General features: G+C 41.4%; 1 protein-coding gene across 1 annotated transcript in view; it reads left to right on the top strand.

Annotated features, from left to right (window-relative positions):
- Positions 1-3,121, top strand: part of LOC122401260 (acetylcholinesterase-like) — a 129,462-nt gene extending 126,341 nt beyond the window's left edge. Inside the window, exon 6 of the mRNA XM_043403289.1 lies at positions 2,635-3,121. Coding sequence (XP_043259224.1) covers positions 2,635-2,759 — 125 coding nt within the window. The 3' untranslated portion in view covers positions 2,760-3,121. The remainder of the gene's footprint in view (positions 1-2,634) is intronic.
- Positions 3,122-17,843: the final 14,722 nt, after the last annotated feature.

Raw genomic sequence — 17,843 nt, forward strand, 5'->3', positions numbered from 1 at the left:
TAACAACTTCCCGTAGCGGCGAAAAACCGTGTTCAGAGCGCCGGAAACTTTGACGTAAATCAAGATCGCGTGAGTCGACGCGCCCCATCGATCTTTGGTACTTAAAAGGGCATTCTAGCCAAGACGCCGGGGAGAAACTAGAGCGGTCTTTGGAATTTTATTACGCGAAAACCATTTAAGATGTTTGCTCGACGCTTTTGCACGTTGCTCATTAAATCTCGCCTCGTTGCATAGATTATTTCACAATTATCCGGGGCTCGCCATTTTGCTCTGGTTCGATAAAAGAACGATATGAGGAGGCTTTATTAATTATATCTGCTGTATAAAACAATTCACGGAATTTGAATTAATTCGTTTTAAGATCTCGAATTACGTTTTCGATTTATACGAATGTTTACACATAAAAATATATCAAAACACGTTAAGCTTGAGATTCGTAAAAACAGGCCTCATTTCTTGCTTCGATTCGAGGACCCCTAAAATCAAAATTTTAGACGATCGTCGGTCCTAATGACGAACCGCCAGTAACCTGTTAACCCCGAGAAAACGATCGACGGTGATTATAACGAGGCTAGAAGCTAGGCCAGCGTGGCAGCTCCCTTAAACTCAAACTTCTCTCTTCGTTAACTCGACAATATGCACATGCCTTGTTATTTTCCGTGGATCTGACGTCGGTCCAGGACCAAACTTGCACGGCCCGGGGCAAACATTTCTCCGGCCGTTTCGAAAAACAAGCAACGCTACGGCTGTTGGAAGGAAGCTCGATTACCCGCGAACTCGGCCCGCTGGAAATTACAAAAGGCGGAAGACCGCCGGACCGGAAACTCGTTATCCTTCGAGAGATCGTGGCGTTTTTCCTCCCTTCTTACCTGCGCGACGCAATTTTCCGCGAATTCCAACCGCGTCGCCGGCAGAGATTACAAAGGACGTCCGCGAAACGGAAAACTTTGTTCCTCCATTTACCATTTTTCTTTCGATTTTTCGTTGTACTCGTCAGCTCAGTCGCGTCAAAGTTGACCAAATGTTTTGAAACCTATTTTTTTGAGAATTCGAAAATTCATTCGTTCGCCTCTTTTTCTCTCAACTCTCAACTTTGTCTTACGTATCATTTGGCGTAAAAACAGAGACCGTGTCAATCGGTCCATTCTTCTATCTCAGACAATAGGTTGGCATTTGTTTCGCGAAAATAGTTGAAAAATAGACAGAAACTGTTCCCGGATTTTCGAACACCAGGCGAATCTGTATCGCTCCAGAGTTCGTGTTCTATATGCGTCTCGTCATCCTCCATTCCTCAGAAGCTTCTCTTATCTGCAGTCTCTAGTAATCTCCCTCTTATTATTGCGACGTTGTGCACGGTCCTTATCTTTCGTCCCGTCTTGCTTCTTGTGTACACGTCCAAAATTCTCCGAGTCCCTGTACAATGGTCGTAAACTTGATCACATCTCTCATCCCCCCACCTTTGAAAAGTCCACCTCGACGCGCTGCTCGGATGAACCTTCCGCCATTACTGCTACGTCTGCGAGACTCTGCAACCCCTTGCTAATATTTCAAACCTCTCATCTTCTACGTGGCTATTTATTTTTTACTCATCAGGAGACTTCCAGACTTCACGACTCATTTTCTCGCCCTTCTTTCCGATTACTTCGACCTCCTTGCATTTTATTTTTCTTTTCTCGATAGCTACGCGTTCGTTTTAGGTTATTTTCCTATATAGATTATGATAAATATCCTGTGTTTGAAAGGCAGGTAATTGTTTTACGTTCTCTTCCTACAGTAAAATTACGATTATACAGCATATTTGGGGCTGAGGCAATGCTGGAAGATCAAATATGTCGGATAATTAGACTATACCTACATATGAAGTGAAAAAATCGAAGGATTGGGCCATTTTTATGGAGTTTATTTCACTTCACGGGTTTAAGGAAAAGCTTTTCCAATATTCTTGGAATTTCTAAATATTCTTTGCTAAAATACGCGTTGTTTTACGCATGAAACTTTAGGGGAATCATTCATTTATGGTCAGACATTATACTTTTAGTAAGGAATATTTTTCTCAAAAGTGCGTTGGACTTCGGGGGTATATCTATTCACCAAAAAAATTGTAATTAACCCATGCAATCGAAAACAATTTTTTCAGAACAATTTGAAATTTTTTAATTTTGACGAAAAATTTCTTCACCTACTCGAATTTTTTTCTCGAAAGTACATAGGATTTTGGGGGGTATGTCTATTCACCAAAAATTATTACAATTGACCCTCGCAAATAAAAGAAATTTTTTTAGAATGATTTGAAAAAATTTCTGTTCACCGAAAAATTTAGGCTTAACCCCGTCGATTTTTCTTAAAAATTTGTTTTTGATTTTTAATAAACACAACCACAGGTATTATTGTAATAGAATTTATTAATAAAAAACGAAATATATAAAATTCCTATGCTTTCAATGGGGAAAACCAATTGTCCCACAACTTTTCTCTATTTCGGTAACAATGGTCCCCCCCGTTTGATCTATAAAAATAGTTAACGTGACTTTCGTGGCCAATTTACAAAGTAAAATAAATGCGGGCATAGCTGGCGCGGCCCTCCGTCAAGATTTCTAGCGCCCCCGGCGATCTATATTCCTCGGTGTGTTCTAGATCCAGCGCCAGAGGCCTGCAACAATGCGATAGCGTCGAGCGTGTCGGCGGGAACGAAGGATCTACGAAACTCCCTGGCGATCACGGCGCTGTCGTCGATCCTGGTGTTGTCAAGAGTAATTTAAACCGTGAGAGGGAAACGGGACCCGTATCGATCGAGCCCTCCGGATCGACACAGCCGCGCGGTTATCGGCGATTTCGTTTCACGGTCCGAAGATCTCTCGTCGAGCGGTTAACGCCCCTCCGTTAATCGTTGCGCGGATCGATGGATCCTCTCCGACACCGTCGAACGTGTACTTTTCACCGAAACGAAAAGGGACAGGATCTCGATTCCCGGATACGGACCAGACGAGAATTTAACGAGGGATTAAACGCGGGGGTTGTCGCCGTCGGCTCCTTTTTCCGTGGAATGGTAACAGGGTGTCCCCTGTTCATCGTTAACGGCGAGACAGATTTATTAGACCGAAGTCTCGGCTAGTATTCGCCACGGTGGGGGTGTACGAGGGTTAAAAGATTGATCGAACGATGGTGTCTATCGGTTGGGGAGGTCAAAAGAAAACAGGGGGACAGCTTAACGAGTTACGCGTCGCACGAACGTCTCGGGCTGGGCGACTCGACGGTGGACGTCCTGCTGACGGAAAACGGTCTATATCGATTTCCCAGCGAAACACGACAATCGTTACACTGGATTTTACCCTCTCGCGCCAGAAACCGGGCGACCCGGATAGAAACGAATCGACTAGACACGCCCCCCTCCTTCCCCCGTGAAAACGAAAACTAATAGGCGTTTGGACGCGATCGTTGGTGCCAGATCGAATGTTCGAGATCCAGGTTATCGAGGAGTTCGAACGAACGTACGATTTCGAACGGATAATAGAGAATCTGGCGACGTTTGTGATCGAAACGGCGGCGAGGGAAAATCGTACGTTCGAATCGGAGCGTAAACAGTTGATACCGGCTATTAACCACCTGTTCGTGCGATCGATGGCCACATGACAAAAGTTTCATTAGCGAAACGCAACAAGTGCTCGGTTTTACATAAGAACGTGGTCCGCGGGATCGAACGCGAATGGCTTTGGCTTCCTGTTCCGAAGGTTCGTGGTAATTTTGGCCGTCGAGCGATCGTACGCCGCGTGGTTCTGTTTCGAGTTCGACCGCGAGCCACGGGAACCAAGATTGTCGAGTTTAAAACGTACGACGCCAAGTTTCCAACCGGAATCGGCCAACTTCGACGCGTCTGGAGACGCTGCTGGTCGATCTGGCCCGGATTCGGGACACTTTGGATTCGTACAAAAGTTTAAGGAAATAGAGTGGCGTCGAAACTGCGAGGGGAAAGAAAATTCTTGGGAAAAGTCGGTCTTAGGAGTCAGCCTTCGAGACTACCGTAGAATTCTTTCGTTAAAAATGATTTGACTGGATCGAGAATCGAATCAGATCCACGGATTACCGATTCACTAGCTTGCCCAGATTACATATTCGAAACTCGCGAACGCCTGGTGGATTAATCGATGCCCACGAACTGGCTCTACCGGCCAGGACGCGACAACTATAGTCTCCTTACACCTGTCACAGTGGATATCAGCCCGAATAGTTGCTCGAGCTAAAACAATAGTATCTGTCATGCCAGGGAAGCTCAATTTAGTTAGACGATATCGTATTCTAATTGTTCCAAGGAAAATTACTGGCCCCAAAATACTTCGCCAATTGCGTGGTATATTAAAGTGGTTAGTCCAGAAGCATTCGATTCATTCAACCGTCAGCTGAGTAATTTCCTCCTAACGTCTATCGGTTTAAACCGTTCGAGCTTAGATTGTTGGGGCAATGGTACATTGAACTGAAGCAACCGATAATCTGAAATCCTCTATTGTCCACTTTGATCATAGGCAGTACCTCTGTGACAGTTTACAAATTGTCGTTGGTTTGGAATCATCACCTGTCAAATCATGAAATAGAATGTTCGAATGTAATCTAAGAGGGCTCCAAGAAGTCTTATTCAATTGCACCAAGATAAACTTGAATCCTCTATTCTCTATTATCATCAACAATCTCTCCGTGGCAATTTACAAACTGTCGTTGGTTTAGTATCATCACCTATCAAATCATGAAACAGAATGTTCGAATATAATGTAAGAGAATTCCAAGAATTCTAATATAATTGCTCGGTCTACTTTTATCATAGTTAATCTCTCTGTGGCAATTTACAAACTGTCGTTGCTTCAGAATCATCACCTGTCAAATCACGAAACAAAATGTTCAAATATAATATAAGAAGATTCCAAGAAGCCCAATTTAATTGGACATCCTTGCTCCAAGATAATCTTAAATTCTCTATCATTTCCTCCGATCTCTTGTCAAAGTTTAGAAACAGTTGCTTGAGAATAATCGTCGATTCATCCGGTCCATAAAACAAACCTGTCGGAATATAATCTGCCAGAAGATTCCCTAGGCTACTTCGGAGGCCAGATTCGAGGGAAACGACGCCCTTCGCGGGGCAAAAATGGCCATCCCGGTGAACAGTAACTGCTCGAAAGTGGCTTAAGGATTCACAGGGGCTGGTCTCTCGAAAATTCAGCGGGTTAAGTGCAGACTTGCGTTCCCGTGGCTCGAGACGGCGTCGTCGAACAGGGGAGAGTGCCACTTGCTCGTCGAGACGAAAATGGAAGAGGCAAGACGACGGATCGTGTCAGTTAGCCGTGGAATTCATGCTACGACTCGCCCCCGACCCACGAAATTGGACAAACTCGCTTCCCCGCTGTCCTTTCGGCTCTCGAAATCGTTGTAAATAAATTCACCGTCTCGTGAACTCCGCCGGAAATGGGTGGTCCGTCCTCGACGCCCGGACGGAAATATTCGCGTCGTCGAAAATTCCTTTTGGTACGTTCGATCTGGCAAATTTCGTTGCGTGGATCGTAATAGTCGACAAATTGTAAATAACGTTCGTTGGATATAAAATGTAAAAGCCAACCCGGAAATCACCCTTATAAAATTTCTTTTAATTCGTGCTCGTAGAGGAACTAGAGTCAACATTTTAACTGGAATCGTTTGATAAAAACCGTGAATCCGTCGAGTCGCTTGTTCCCCCGAACGGACAGAAGAGAGAAAGAGATCTTTGAAAAAGATTATCTCGAAAACTGTCCGAAATCCTCGATACTCGAAACGCGTGCAGAATCGTCGGACGCCCTCGTGAATTATTTCAGAGCCCCCGAACCGCCATCGAGAGCGAACCGGATAATAAACTTCGACGATTCGTCCGTTAATCGACACGGAGATATAGCGATGGATTCGGCGCTCGCTGAGGATCTACAGACGATCGTTTCACCCGGGGAAATCCGATTTTCAACGCGAGGACCAGGGACGATAATGCGAGGAAAAAAAAGAATACTTTTGATCTGGACTTTCGAGATGGGCACAGTTAACATGACAATACCGTCGGTGAAGTAAATCTTTAAAAGTAGATAAATTAAATTACTAGAAAATATTTAAAAGGAACAAAAAAAAGTGGAAACAACAAAAAAATATGAATATAACGTAATACCGGTCGGGAGTAATCTGTCGTTTTTAGGTAGAAAAAAATCAAAGGCGACGACAAACGATTCTTAGAGTCCATTGGGGGGAAAGGAGTCCAGGTCAAATTCGAACAACCCCCACGAAAATAATTAGCGAGAAATATTCAACGATTTCGATCGTCTCGGACGAAGGTAACGCTGTTTGACGCCACTTCTTCTGCTTTCAGACTTTTACACGCGATCGCGATGAAAATAACACGCACCTCCTTTGGGCGAAAATTGGAAAACGCTCGCTTAACCGGATGATGAAAAGGGAAAATTTCTTTTTTTTCGATCCATTTCCGGCGACGAATGGCAGCGACGCGGATTAACAGAGGGGGTGAAAGGGCGCGAAAGATTTTATTTCAGTTCCGTTGCACGGCTGCCAGAGGTCGTGGAGGATTAAAAAGAAAAAAAAATGGAAAAAAGAAAATGGCACCTCGTGAATTAATCGTGAACACGTTACAAAACAAAATAGACACTTAAGGAATGTACCATTAAGCGATGTAAATATACATATACATATTATATGGAATCTATATACATATAAATATAAATATACATACAGCTGTATATCTAACTTACGTGTGCCGTCAAGCAAGTTGACGTAGATCTAAGACAATTAAGGCACCCGTGTAATTTTGCTCCGTGACGTAGGTCCGCACAGTGACATTTAGACAGAGTACAGATTAAGATAGACCTACCGTAAGTCTGGCGATTTCTGGACCGCAAGAAGATGCGCCGTGAGAGTGATCGGCGATCGTTTCTCGCGCGACGAGAGAGATTAAACTGTTCGACGATTAAGGGGCAGTCTGGGGTACTTCGAGAGTCGCCATTTTGACGGACATAATTTTTTATTCAACGTTTGCACGTAGAAATACTTGAGAAATAATTTAATACTCGTGATATCGTTGTTATTTTACTCGGTATAATTTTAATAAACTTCCCAAAACTACGTATTGATTAGAAAAAAATATTAAGTTTTCATTTTGAAACCCAGACTGTCGCCTCGAGGGAAACTTCGATGGAATTCGAGGCCTAAGCGGGCCTAACAGAGACCTAATCAGACGTTTGGCCTAACGCCCGACCTAACGCAGCCTATTCCAAGCCGACTTTCGAGGGATTTAAAAATTGCGAACCCAATCTCTCCTAGGAGAACAGGAATCCAAAGTTTCCGGGGTTCAAACTTCGCCGTAACTTTAAGCAGAACAGGAAACGATACTAGAATAAAGTTTCCGTGATTTCCGAACCGCGAAACTCTAAATCCGATTAGAAGTTTGACTCGTGCTTGATCCTTCGAAACTCGGTGACTATGGGATATTTAAAAAAAGAAAAAAAGAAAAACGATACCAAAGTAAAGAAACCGAACGAGCTTAAAGGGAGCGAAGGAAACAGTTTGTCTCCCCCGTCTCGCGACCAACGAAACGCTGAAACGTGAATCTTCCATTTCGTACATATCACCTATATAAATATATCATATAACGAGAGTCGATACTATCGATAGAGAGATCTAACCGTAGCTAAAGCATTCGAGCGTTCGATCATCGTGTGACAGCGCGTGCACACACTAAAACGAAGAGAACATAAGACGCGAACAGAGAAAAGGATTTGGTATTTTGATTAAAAAACGAGAAAAAGCGAACATATTTTCTACCAAGATGTTGTCTTTGGACTTTGTCGTCCGTCGCAGGCTTCGTCGGAAGGCTTAATGGCTCGCGATCGACGCCGCGATGTCGCTCGTCGTCCACAAGAATCTCTTTTACATTTTCTCGCTGCGTTCCCAAAGTCTACAAACAGTTTCTGTAACGCCCTGTAGAATCGTTTCATACGCGACGAGGCACCGTAGGTAAATATGCGCGCGTATAATTGATCGCAGCTGTTGAAAATAAATCAACATCGTTAATAATGCCAGCGATTAGCACGTTGAATGTCGCGTCGTTTCATACGTTGATGCTTCTTCGTAGACCGGGTCATTCATATTATTAGCTAGAAATGCGTGTCACTCGGAGCAGAGAAATAAAATTCAATGGCATGCCGTTTACGATCGCGGAGACCCACTTGGTTCAAGATTGTAAATATTCCATAGTCGCGAGACAAAAGAATTTTAAACTGCCATAGTCGGTACAGCGTCTTCGAGCTTTTGAAATTATTCTACAAGAATGCCTTATTTTTTAGCTGAAAATATCTTGTGTATTTACACGGCTTGTTCAATGAATATTTCAACTTGTAAAGAATAATTTCGTTTTTACAAAGAAATAGACTTAATAGAGCGGAATTTTTTTAAGTGTTTTTGAAAAAGGAATTTTCTCGACCCGGAAAAATTTACAAAATTGTGACGTTAATTGGCTATCGATTGAAATTGTAATTTCGACGAGCGACTCGTGGCGTTCTTCGCCAGAGATTATGCGTGTAAGTGGGGCCGTATGCGCTATTATAGCGTCCAACGCAACCCTCTTATTATCGATTAAGCACGTCCTTCACATATCATTAGCTAATTACCCATGCGTATTGTCTTGAAAACTTAATGTTAGGATTAGTGCCTCGATGCGAAACGCGCCCATTTTTGTCGGCTCGGCGCGTCCACGGAGGAAAACGCGTCCCCCATCTACTAACTATCGCTCTGAATCTCCCTAATTACCGATCATTGGATTAATGCAATCAATCAGAGCCACTTCCAGTTTCTCTGACAAATTTTTTTAACAATTAAACCGTTCCAAAGGCGTAGAGCATCCTTCTGTTGATAAATAAATAAATTTTTAATTCAATATTAACTAAACACCTGATATTTTTAAATTGTATATTGAGAATTAATTTTTTGTACAGCAACGGTATGGAGGTCTGAACTTTGTTTTCTCAAAAAATTCATTTTTACGATCGTCGAAAGAAATTAGAAACTAAAGTGCAATATATTTAAAGTTTCTAAATATATTATTAAATGTTTGTGAACGGCGGTAGAGCGCGTTGAATCTATGGATACCCGTGAGCCGAAATGGGTCAATATTTGTCTTTAGATAGTTTGTTCCTGCGCGTGCAGTTTATAGTGCATAATTCATCGCGATCGATGCGTTCGGGACGTCAACAGTAACGGAGAGGCGTCCCTGAAAAATCACAGTTTCGCGAATATCGCTGGAAAATAGCGTGAAAACCGACCTGAAATCTATCCCGTTTTCGCTGTAAAACCCGTACCGAAACAGCTCGATAACTTTCGATCCTTTTACTTTTTACATGCGACGCTTCGACGAAGAAATATTTTCTTTAAAGTACACGACGCGTAAAGGGACTTCGTTACCCGTATATTTTCCGGCATTTTTCATGTTTCAGCGATATCGATTCTTCGGTTCGTTAGTCGTACGCGAAGATACAACGACGCAAATCCAAACATTCGGTTTCTTTAAGCCTAGCGACTAGGGAGTACGGCTCTAAGCCTCTAACGAACCACGAAACCCAAAACAAAGTAATTGATAAAGATACTATATACATATACATATACATATACATATATATATATATATATACATATATTTTTCGCTATAGAATCGCTTCTCAAACTCGACAGGCCTAAGAATTTCGACGGAAACGAGTACGCTTAAGCATCGAGGATAGCGAGAGATCGGGTCGCGGATCGTTCTTTTATTCGTTCCGACCCACGAAACGGGAAACGAACAAAAATCAATGAGAACAGAGGCGAGCGAAGGATAGGAATTCGATTAATAAATGAAACTAACGAGCTTAAACGCGATGGAAGCGCAATTGGGAATCAATCGGAGAAAAATTCATTAACGATATCGATAAGTTGGAAGTAAAGAGGGGGGCAAGAGATCGATTGAAAATAGAGCATGGGAAATAAAGTGACGAAGGTACGGTGAAATTGTTGGGGAGAAAAAAAAGAGAAAGACAAAACGAAAATGAAAACGCAAAAATCGCGCGCGGTTATTTCGCTAATTAAATAACTCGCTCGTGCGTGAACGCGCGGCCGAGCAGTTTCGTTTCGGTGACCATTCACGGTTATTTCGTTCGGCACCGATGCGTTTCGAGTGTCCTGCATGTTACCGATATATAGACCCCGGGACTACGGTGAACAAGCGCCAAAAACCAATTCCGTGAAATTTATTCCGTGGCTCTTCCCGCTCGAATAATTAAGAATTTATCAATTTACGTCCTGATAATTGCCAACCCCCGCCGCTCGATGTACACTTTTTCTCCGAGTGGAACGTTAATCTCGATCGTTCGTATTTGTCGTTCACTTTCGAAATCAGGCACTTCGTAACCCTGGGATTGTTTTCCAAGGAAATTATTTTCTCGTAACGAGTTAAAAATTAACGTAGACGAACGATTTAATTCGCTGTCGGACGAGGCAAGACGATTAAAAAATTGGTAGGCAGGAACGGAGGAACGAGGGGGGTGAAAATTAATCTCGATTACGTGTCCTTCGTCGTTCTAATTAACCATCCAAAAAGACGAAAGCCTGGAGAAAGTTTGAAAAATGTAAGGCGAGAGGGGATGGCAAAAAAGAATCGTGATCGTTTATCTCTGGTTATGATTATTAAACACGGAAGGAAAATACGTGTTCGAAGAAAACTAACGGAATTAAGTGACAAGGATGGATTTCTTTAATTAATTCGAGAAGGGAGAAGGGGGATGATAGAGCCGGTTCGAAGAAATAAAAATGCAAATGGAGAAACAGGTGGTGGAGGTCGCAAAGAGGCCAAGAGGGACGGGTGTGCTTCTTCCTAGGGTGAAAAAGGGAAAAGATGGGGGAAAAAAGACACTTGGGGAGGAAAAGGGTCGCGTCAAATGTGGAGTTGTACTACTGAAAACAGTGGATCCGCTTAAAGAGGGGAAAAAGCGAAAGGCGAATCGATTTCCTTCAAACTGATACGGAAAAGAGACGCGCGAAACGTCGAGAATAGATGGGAAAGGAGGATGAAGGCTGCCAGTAATCTCCACATGGGATTCACTGAGGCCACAGTACTTTACTATCGATCACCGTCATCTGAAAAATATCGCTCGCTCTTCCGTTCGAGGCTCCGAGTGTTCTGAAATCTTCTTGGAAAATACTCTAATCGCCAAGATTAATTTCAACGTAGGAAAGTATCAGCGATTAATCGGGAAGTTCGAAAATAGAAAAATAAATCGAGAAAATACACAAATTTCAAGAAAAGAAATATTTCAATCATTGATCCTTTGTTAAGAAATTGCGATATTCCAGATTTTAAACACCAGAATAGGTGGAAGAGAAGGATTCTAATTTCTAGAAACATAACAATTTCAAAATCTACTGATGGAAAGTTATATGTATTTGCGATTCCATGGTCCCATTTAGGGCAGATTAATTTTAACGTAGTTGGAAGTGTCAGCGATCTATCGAGAAAATTCCTAAATAACAATTCCAGACTTAGAAAATCAGAGTTCATGTAAGAAAAGGATTCTAATTTCTGGAAATTAGAAATTTCAAAATTTACTGATGAAAAATTGTGTTCCATAGTCCCATTTAGGGCAGCCGGAAGCACGAAAAGCGCATCGTGGACGCTGGCGAGCACAGGAAGAAGGAATTTGCCCGTCGATCTAAAGGCGCGTAAAGGGAAAACACACGAGAGGCTGGAAATTATTTCGCGGCGCGGGTTAAAAATAGAGACCGAGCGTGCAAGAGGCGGCTGAATTATTCCGCGTCGCGTAGAAGGAGTTTTTTTTCCCAGTTTTTTGGTGACGACAAGGGAGGGGTGCGGGTTCCACCTTGAAAAAACCGCGAGCCCGCGAGGCTCGGTGCGCTTTGGAACGAAGATGGAAACCGGTGAAAAGAACGGGGATGAATACGCGTGCACAGAAGCACCGAGCACGCCCGGCTTACCCTCGAGTACGCTTCAAAGTCGGTCCTTTGATCGCTTCCACGGGGCGAACACGGCCTAAGTGGGCCAACACTCCGATTCCGGGGCGCAACAAACAGCCTCCGATGCTTTATTTCTCCACCAAAAATCCTTCAAAAAACAAACTCATTTCGTTGCGACGATTCGTTGCTCCGTTCAAATTTCTAATCGCGACAACCCAATTAGTTTCGGTGACAAACGACTTTCCACGGGACACTCGATCCGATTAATGCCGACAAGTTCGTCGATCGATCCAGAAAAGTTGTAATAAACATGCGTTCAGAATTTCCAAGCTCTATGTTCAAACCTCAAATAAACCGGGAATGAGTGCTCGACGAGAAGGAAAAGCTCACTTTGATAGGAAGATTTTCATACTGTAGTCGCATGCTAAAAAAGTTGCTTTATTAGTTGTTAAAGGGTGTGGGGAGGGGGGTGGGGGAGGGTGGAAGAAAAAAAGAACTAAACGAGAAAATTCAACTTTGTCGCTTTCAAAGTCGATGGTCTTAGCGTGTTAATTAAGGAAGAACCGTAAGCAACAAGTCACAGATTGTGCATGTATGTATATAATATATATAATGGTATAACACGTATCACACCGGACATATTATATATATACACATTGAATTTTATATATTATATATATTATATAACGATATATATTATATGTATGTATGTATATCACACTTGCACACGGAAGTGGCGATTTCGCTTTGAGAAAAGGAACCTTGTAAAAGAGGGAGAAGAAAATTGTTTCGAGAGCGAAAGTATGTGACGTGGAGAGGTATTAACAAAACATAAAAGAAATATATATATATATACATAAAAATAAATCGAGGATACGAGAGTGTGTGCGTGCGTGCGGGATGAGTGAGATAAAAAGAAGGAATTCTGTGAACACTGTGTGTCACGTTAAACGTTGTTAGGTTATACATAAAAAAAATATTATAAATGTTACACCGTTGTACGTAATAATTATCAGATGGAAGAACAAGAGAGCAAAATGAAGCTATGTATAAGAGAAAATTAATGTAGTTACAATGAAAATAAACGATACGACGATTACTACAAACCGAAGGAGTTTCCACGAAACTTGATTCCCACTTTTTCCGGGGGTTACTATTCCAGTGGTCATTATGTAAAAGAGTGGCTCCGTGAATCGTGAAACTTCCAACTTTTAAATTCCTCCGGCATAAAACGAATCATTGAACGTTGCACGTATATACTGGAATAAAGAAGAAATACTCTGAAAAGTAAGAATACCCAGTAAAAAAATGTTCGTAACAGGGAGTACATCGAGGAAAATTGGAAACTGAAAAACTCGCGAGTTTGAAACGAAAATGTGGCGTACTAATTGGCTAAAATAATTTCATTCAGATTGATTCGATCGGGACGCGATTCGAAGTCGCGTTCGATCGTCGTTGAATTCGTGAGTTTAATAATTGAATTACAATTCCGAGCGCAGTTTAAGTTTGGAGTACGAAAGATACAGTTTGTGGCATGGTGGAACAAGTTTTGGTAGACTGGCAACAATGGGAGCGAAGAAAGATCCTGAGCTCCACGTCGTCAATAATAATAATATTCCTTGGAGACCTGTGCAGAGACACTTGGGGTTAACAATGACCATCGATTGGACCTGTAATCGGCGGCTAAGGGTATCGCTTTATGCATCAAGTATTTTAGATGTTTCTTTGTGCCACAAACTTTCCATCTGAACAATGGCGATTTAATATTGCAAACAAAATCATCAGTTTGAAAGATATTTTCGTAAAAAAATGTATATGGTCGATCTAAATGTATTAGGTTGTCCCATACGTTTTTATACTACAACATAAAGAAATATCTTAAACATATAGTGGAATTTTATGAAAAACTCCCTTTCGTTTGACAAAGTCATTGTATCGTTGCTACAAAAATTTTTTGATTTTTTATTAAAACGTATTTCATCGCTTTTCATTGAAACGTTGACATTTTCAAATTGTTTGCCCACGAGTAGGTCTGGAGATTATTTTATTTTCATATAATATCAGTTTTATTATATGCTAACAAAAATATTCATGCAATCAGGCTCAAAAGCACGATCAAGAAAATCTCGTTCCGTATGCCAATGTGAATTACAAACTTCGAGCTTCGACAAAATATCTATTCGTTTCAAATTTACAGGAATCGTTGGTATGTTTCAAATTTCAGAAATCCCCTGAACTGACAAGTTTTGTTTCTTTTCTGTTAAATTGTGAATTTTAGTGGACGACCTAATATAATAAAAGACAATATTTTTGTATTGTATTTCTTTACAATTTTAGCCGTCGCTTCAAACGATGAAATACGAAGGAAAGGATTTCTTTTCACTTTTTCAAAGCAAGTAAATTCTGTATCAATCCATCCTCGAATATACACGAATCGGTTAAATAGAGAATTATTATTGTCGTCCCGGTTTGCAGTGCTTGTCGAGAGATCGAGTAATGGCAGAATCGGACACGATTCCAAAATGTTCATCGTGGAAGTCGGTTTTCCTTAACGAGCGAGTCTCCGGGGTCCCCCAGGACGGCCAGGAAGTAGGACCAGCGATGGAGTTAGCAACGTCGACGTCAACTTTCATTCAGAGCCATCGAGGATTCGATATTACGGATCCGTGTTCCATAAGAGAAGTCGCAGCTGCGGCGTACAACTTTAATTTCCGCCAGATTCTTACAACCGACCGCCTTCCTTTGGGAAATGCCTCCGCCAATCCGACCTCGATGCGTCGTCGTCAAACTCCGGTGCTGGGGAATGTATAGTAACTTCGTTAAACTCGAAGAAATATCGAAGACCAACCCCTGGAAACCAAACCACCGACGATCACTGTTTATTCGAACGCCGCGTAATGAAACTTACAGGTACGTTCTAGCCTGTAAGTTTGATAAAACTTTTCTTTTACCATTTTCTCGAGGTGCACGCCTTTGAAAACGCATCTGTGTAAAGTTCGAACTTTCTTCTTTAATTTGGAGGAAAGGAACAAGTTACGATAATAATTTTTGTTCTTTGGATAGGCGAATCACGGATAATGTATAGGAAGGTATTTAGTTTCCGCGTAATGAATAAAATTACGCTAGAGTGAAATGCAGATTGCACAGTGTACGAATATTAATTTCCGAATTATTGTACCGTGCAATTTGGCAGTTCGGTAATTGCAACGTCGATTTAACATGATATCGCGATACAATTTCTGTAGTTTATAGATTCGAGTCTATTAATTTCGATTCTAGACGACTTTGATAAAGTTTCGAACATCGATGGGATAAAGGGATGAAACGCTCGACAGCCATCTTGAGAATCTCCATCGCGATTGAAATAAGGACAAGTGGTCCGCGAAAGCTGCTACAACAGGGCAAACCGCATTTAACTATCGGATATTTTTAGAATCTAATCGATAACCCGATTGCGTTAATGCAAACGAGTTTCGACGATTAGTTTAGGCTCTTGTGTTTTATTCTTTTCCTTTTTTTCGAACGGTGTGTTTACGCGAAATTTCCCTCGTTCACAACGATTCGTCCGTGACAAATCAAAATCCTACTCCATTCGGGCTAATTAACCTCTCGACAAATCATTAACTGAAATACCCGACTCGCAAAGGACTCGAAACTCGATACTAATGACTCGATATGCGATCGTCCTGAAAGTCGAACGCTGTTTGAACTTGACTGACCAGTTGAACGAACCGTGTTGCGACTAATTTTATTTGCAACGCTCGAGAAGACCACGCGGCCATTGGCGATGGAACGACCGGAGCAAGCGGACCGCGAGTGCAAGGATAAAGTTATTAGTTTATAAGTGTGTTAACCCAGTTCAAACAAATGCCAAATAAACAGAACTCTGTCCACTTATTTATTGCGCCGTTATAGACGTTGAACGTTAGAACTGTTCTTAGTAGGCCGTGAAATTTGATTTTTCTAAAATCGCCTCGTTATTTGTTTCAGAATTATATCTTTCCAAAAATATGATCGTTTCAAAATGTGATTACTTCGAAACTCAGACAGAAAATCATTTACAAAATTGAATCTGCTCGAAAATTCAACGACCCGAAATTCGATGTTTCCAAAATAGAATTTTTTATACCCATTGCGAAAACTTTGCATTTATTAAGATTAAGGTATAATTTATTAGATTTGCACCATCCACCTAATCTCGTAAGGTCATTTTGAATTGAGTTCGCACAGGAAAGATGATTAATGGAATGATAAATTTTAAGTTATCCGCATACAATAAATATTTACAGAAACGAAAGGCTTCGGATATATCATTAACGAACAAAACAAGGTGTGAACCTTGGGAAACACCTGAATATACAGATATAGCATTAGAGTAAGCGTTATTGAACTTAACAATTTGTTTTCTGTTCGTGATGAAACTCAAAAGCCAAGCAAGTAAATTCGAATGTATATAGGGCTTGCAATTTGGATATAATTATTGAATGATTATCTATATCAAACGCCTTGCAGAAATCGATAGAGAAAACATCGTGCAGTTATAGACATTGAACTATTTTTAGTAGACCCTGAAATTCGATTTTTATAAATTACAATCATCTTATTATTCCTTTCAGAATGATATCTTTCCAAAATATGATCGTTTCAACATTCAACGACCAGAAATTCGATGTTTCCAAAATATAATCCCCCGTAAATTCGATCGATTCTAAATTCAATCTCCCTAAGTTGTGATCGCTTCGAAACACAATCGCCCTTAAATTCGTTCCTCCCTAAAATATGATACCTTTAGAATTCGATTTTCCCCAACATCAAGTCGTCGTAAAATTCGATCTTCTCGGGCACTACGAAATTCGATCTTTCAAAAAATATTGGTCGAAACGTAAATGCTTGAAACCGTGAACTAAACTAAACGTCGAAGCAATCGTTCCGCGGACTGTCGCGTCTAAATTTCGACGTAAGAAAAATAAATTCGACGGGAGCATCGCGGGCACGTCCCGCGCGCGGAAAATTTTCTCGTTGGCGGGCAAAGTGGAGACGGAATTTGCATTCCAAAGTGCACGTGCTCGATGCAACGTGAATTCGCGAGCGGTCTCCCCGGGAACAAGATAAATCATTTCGGTGCGTCGGTTTAACAAAAGCACGACCGGGCGACTTTTAAACGGGAAAATTTATATTTTCGCGAGAATTTGGACGATTAGCGTTGGCAAAACTAACGCGCGATCCGTTTCTCGACGCGCGGAAGAATTAATCGACGTCATTTGTACGCTTCTTCGGTTTAACGAGACCGAAATTACCTCTGGAAACGCGTGCTCCTGCACCATTTGTTCGAAACGAGATGGATTTCAACTATTTTAACGTATTCAGTTTTTATGCTAAATATACTCCCGGTCGAGCAGAAAGAAACTCGCGAATCGATTCTGAAAAGAGGTAAAATCGTGATAATTTATGCGCGACGTGTAAGAAACATATGAGTCAATGCGACTATGATGCCTGGCTGTCTGCTGCCCAGAATCGCGATGATCAATCGCCAGCGGATCGATCGATTGGCTAATCTGGTCCCATTTTGGAGGATCCTAGTCATCGACTCGATGAATAATCCGAGCAAAAGTCAAAATATTTACCTTCTTGGCAGCTTACTTGGACCATGCACCGTGTGCAACCTAATCGTTCTATTATTTGCAGACTTCCGTTGAACCATAAATTCATCGTTGTAAGCTGGAACGTCGATTATTTGAATCAATTAATCCGGAGAAATTGCAACTACATAATAACCAGGCGATAAAATAAATTTGGAAGATCCAATTTGTATGAAATTAATTTTAGATAGAAAGAAA

Source organism: Colletes gigas, unplaced genomic scaffold (assembly GCF_013123115.1).
Source record: "Colletes gigas isolate AHSC1104 unplaced genomic scaffold, ASM1312311v1 Colletes_gigas_Sc00023, whole genome shotgun sequence".
Taxonomy (NCBI): domain Eukaryota; kingdom Metazoa; phylum Arthropoda; class Insecta; order Hymenoptera; family Colletidae; genus Colletes; species Colletes gigas.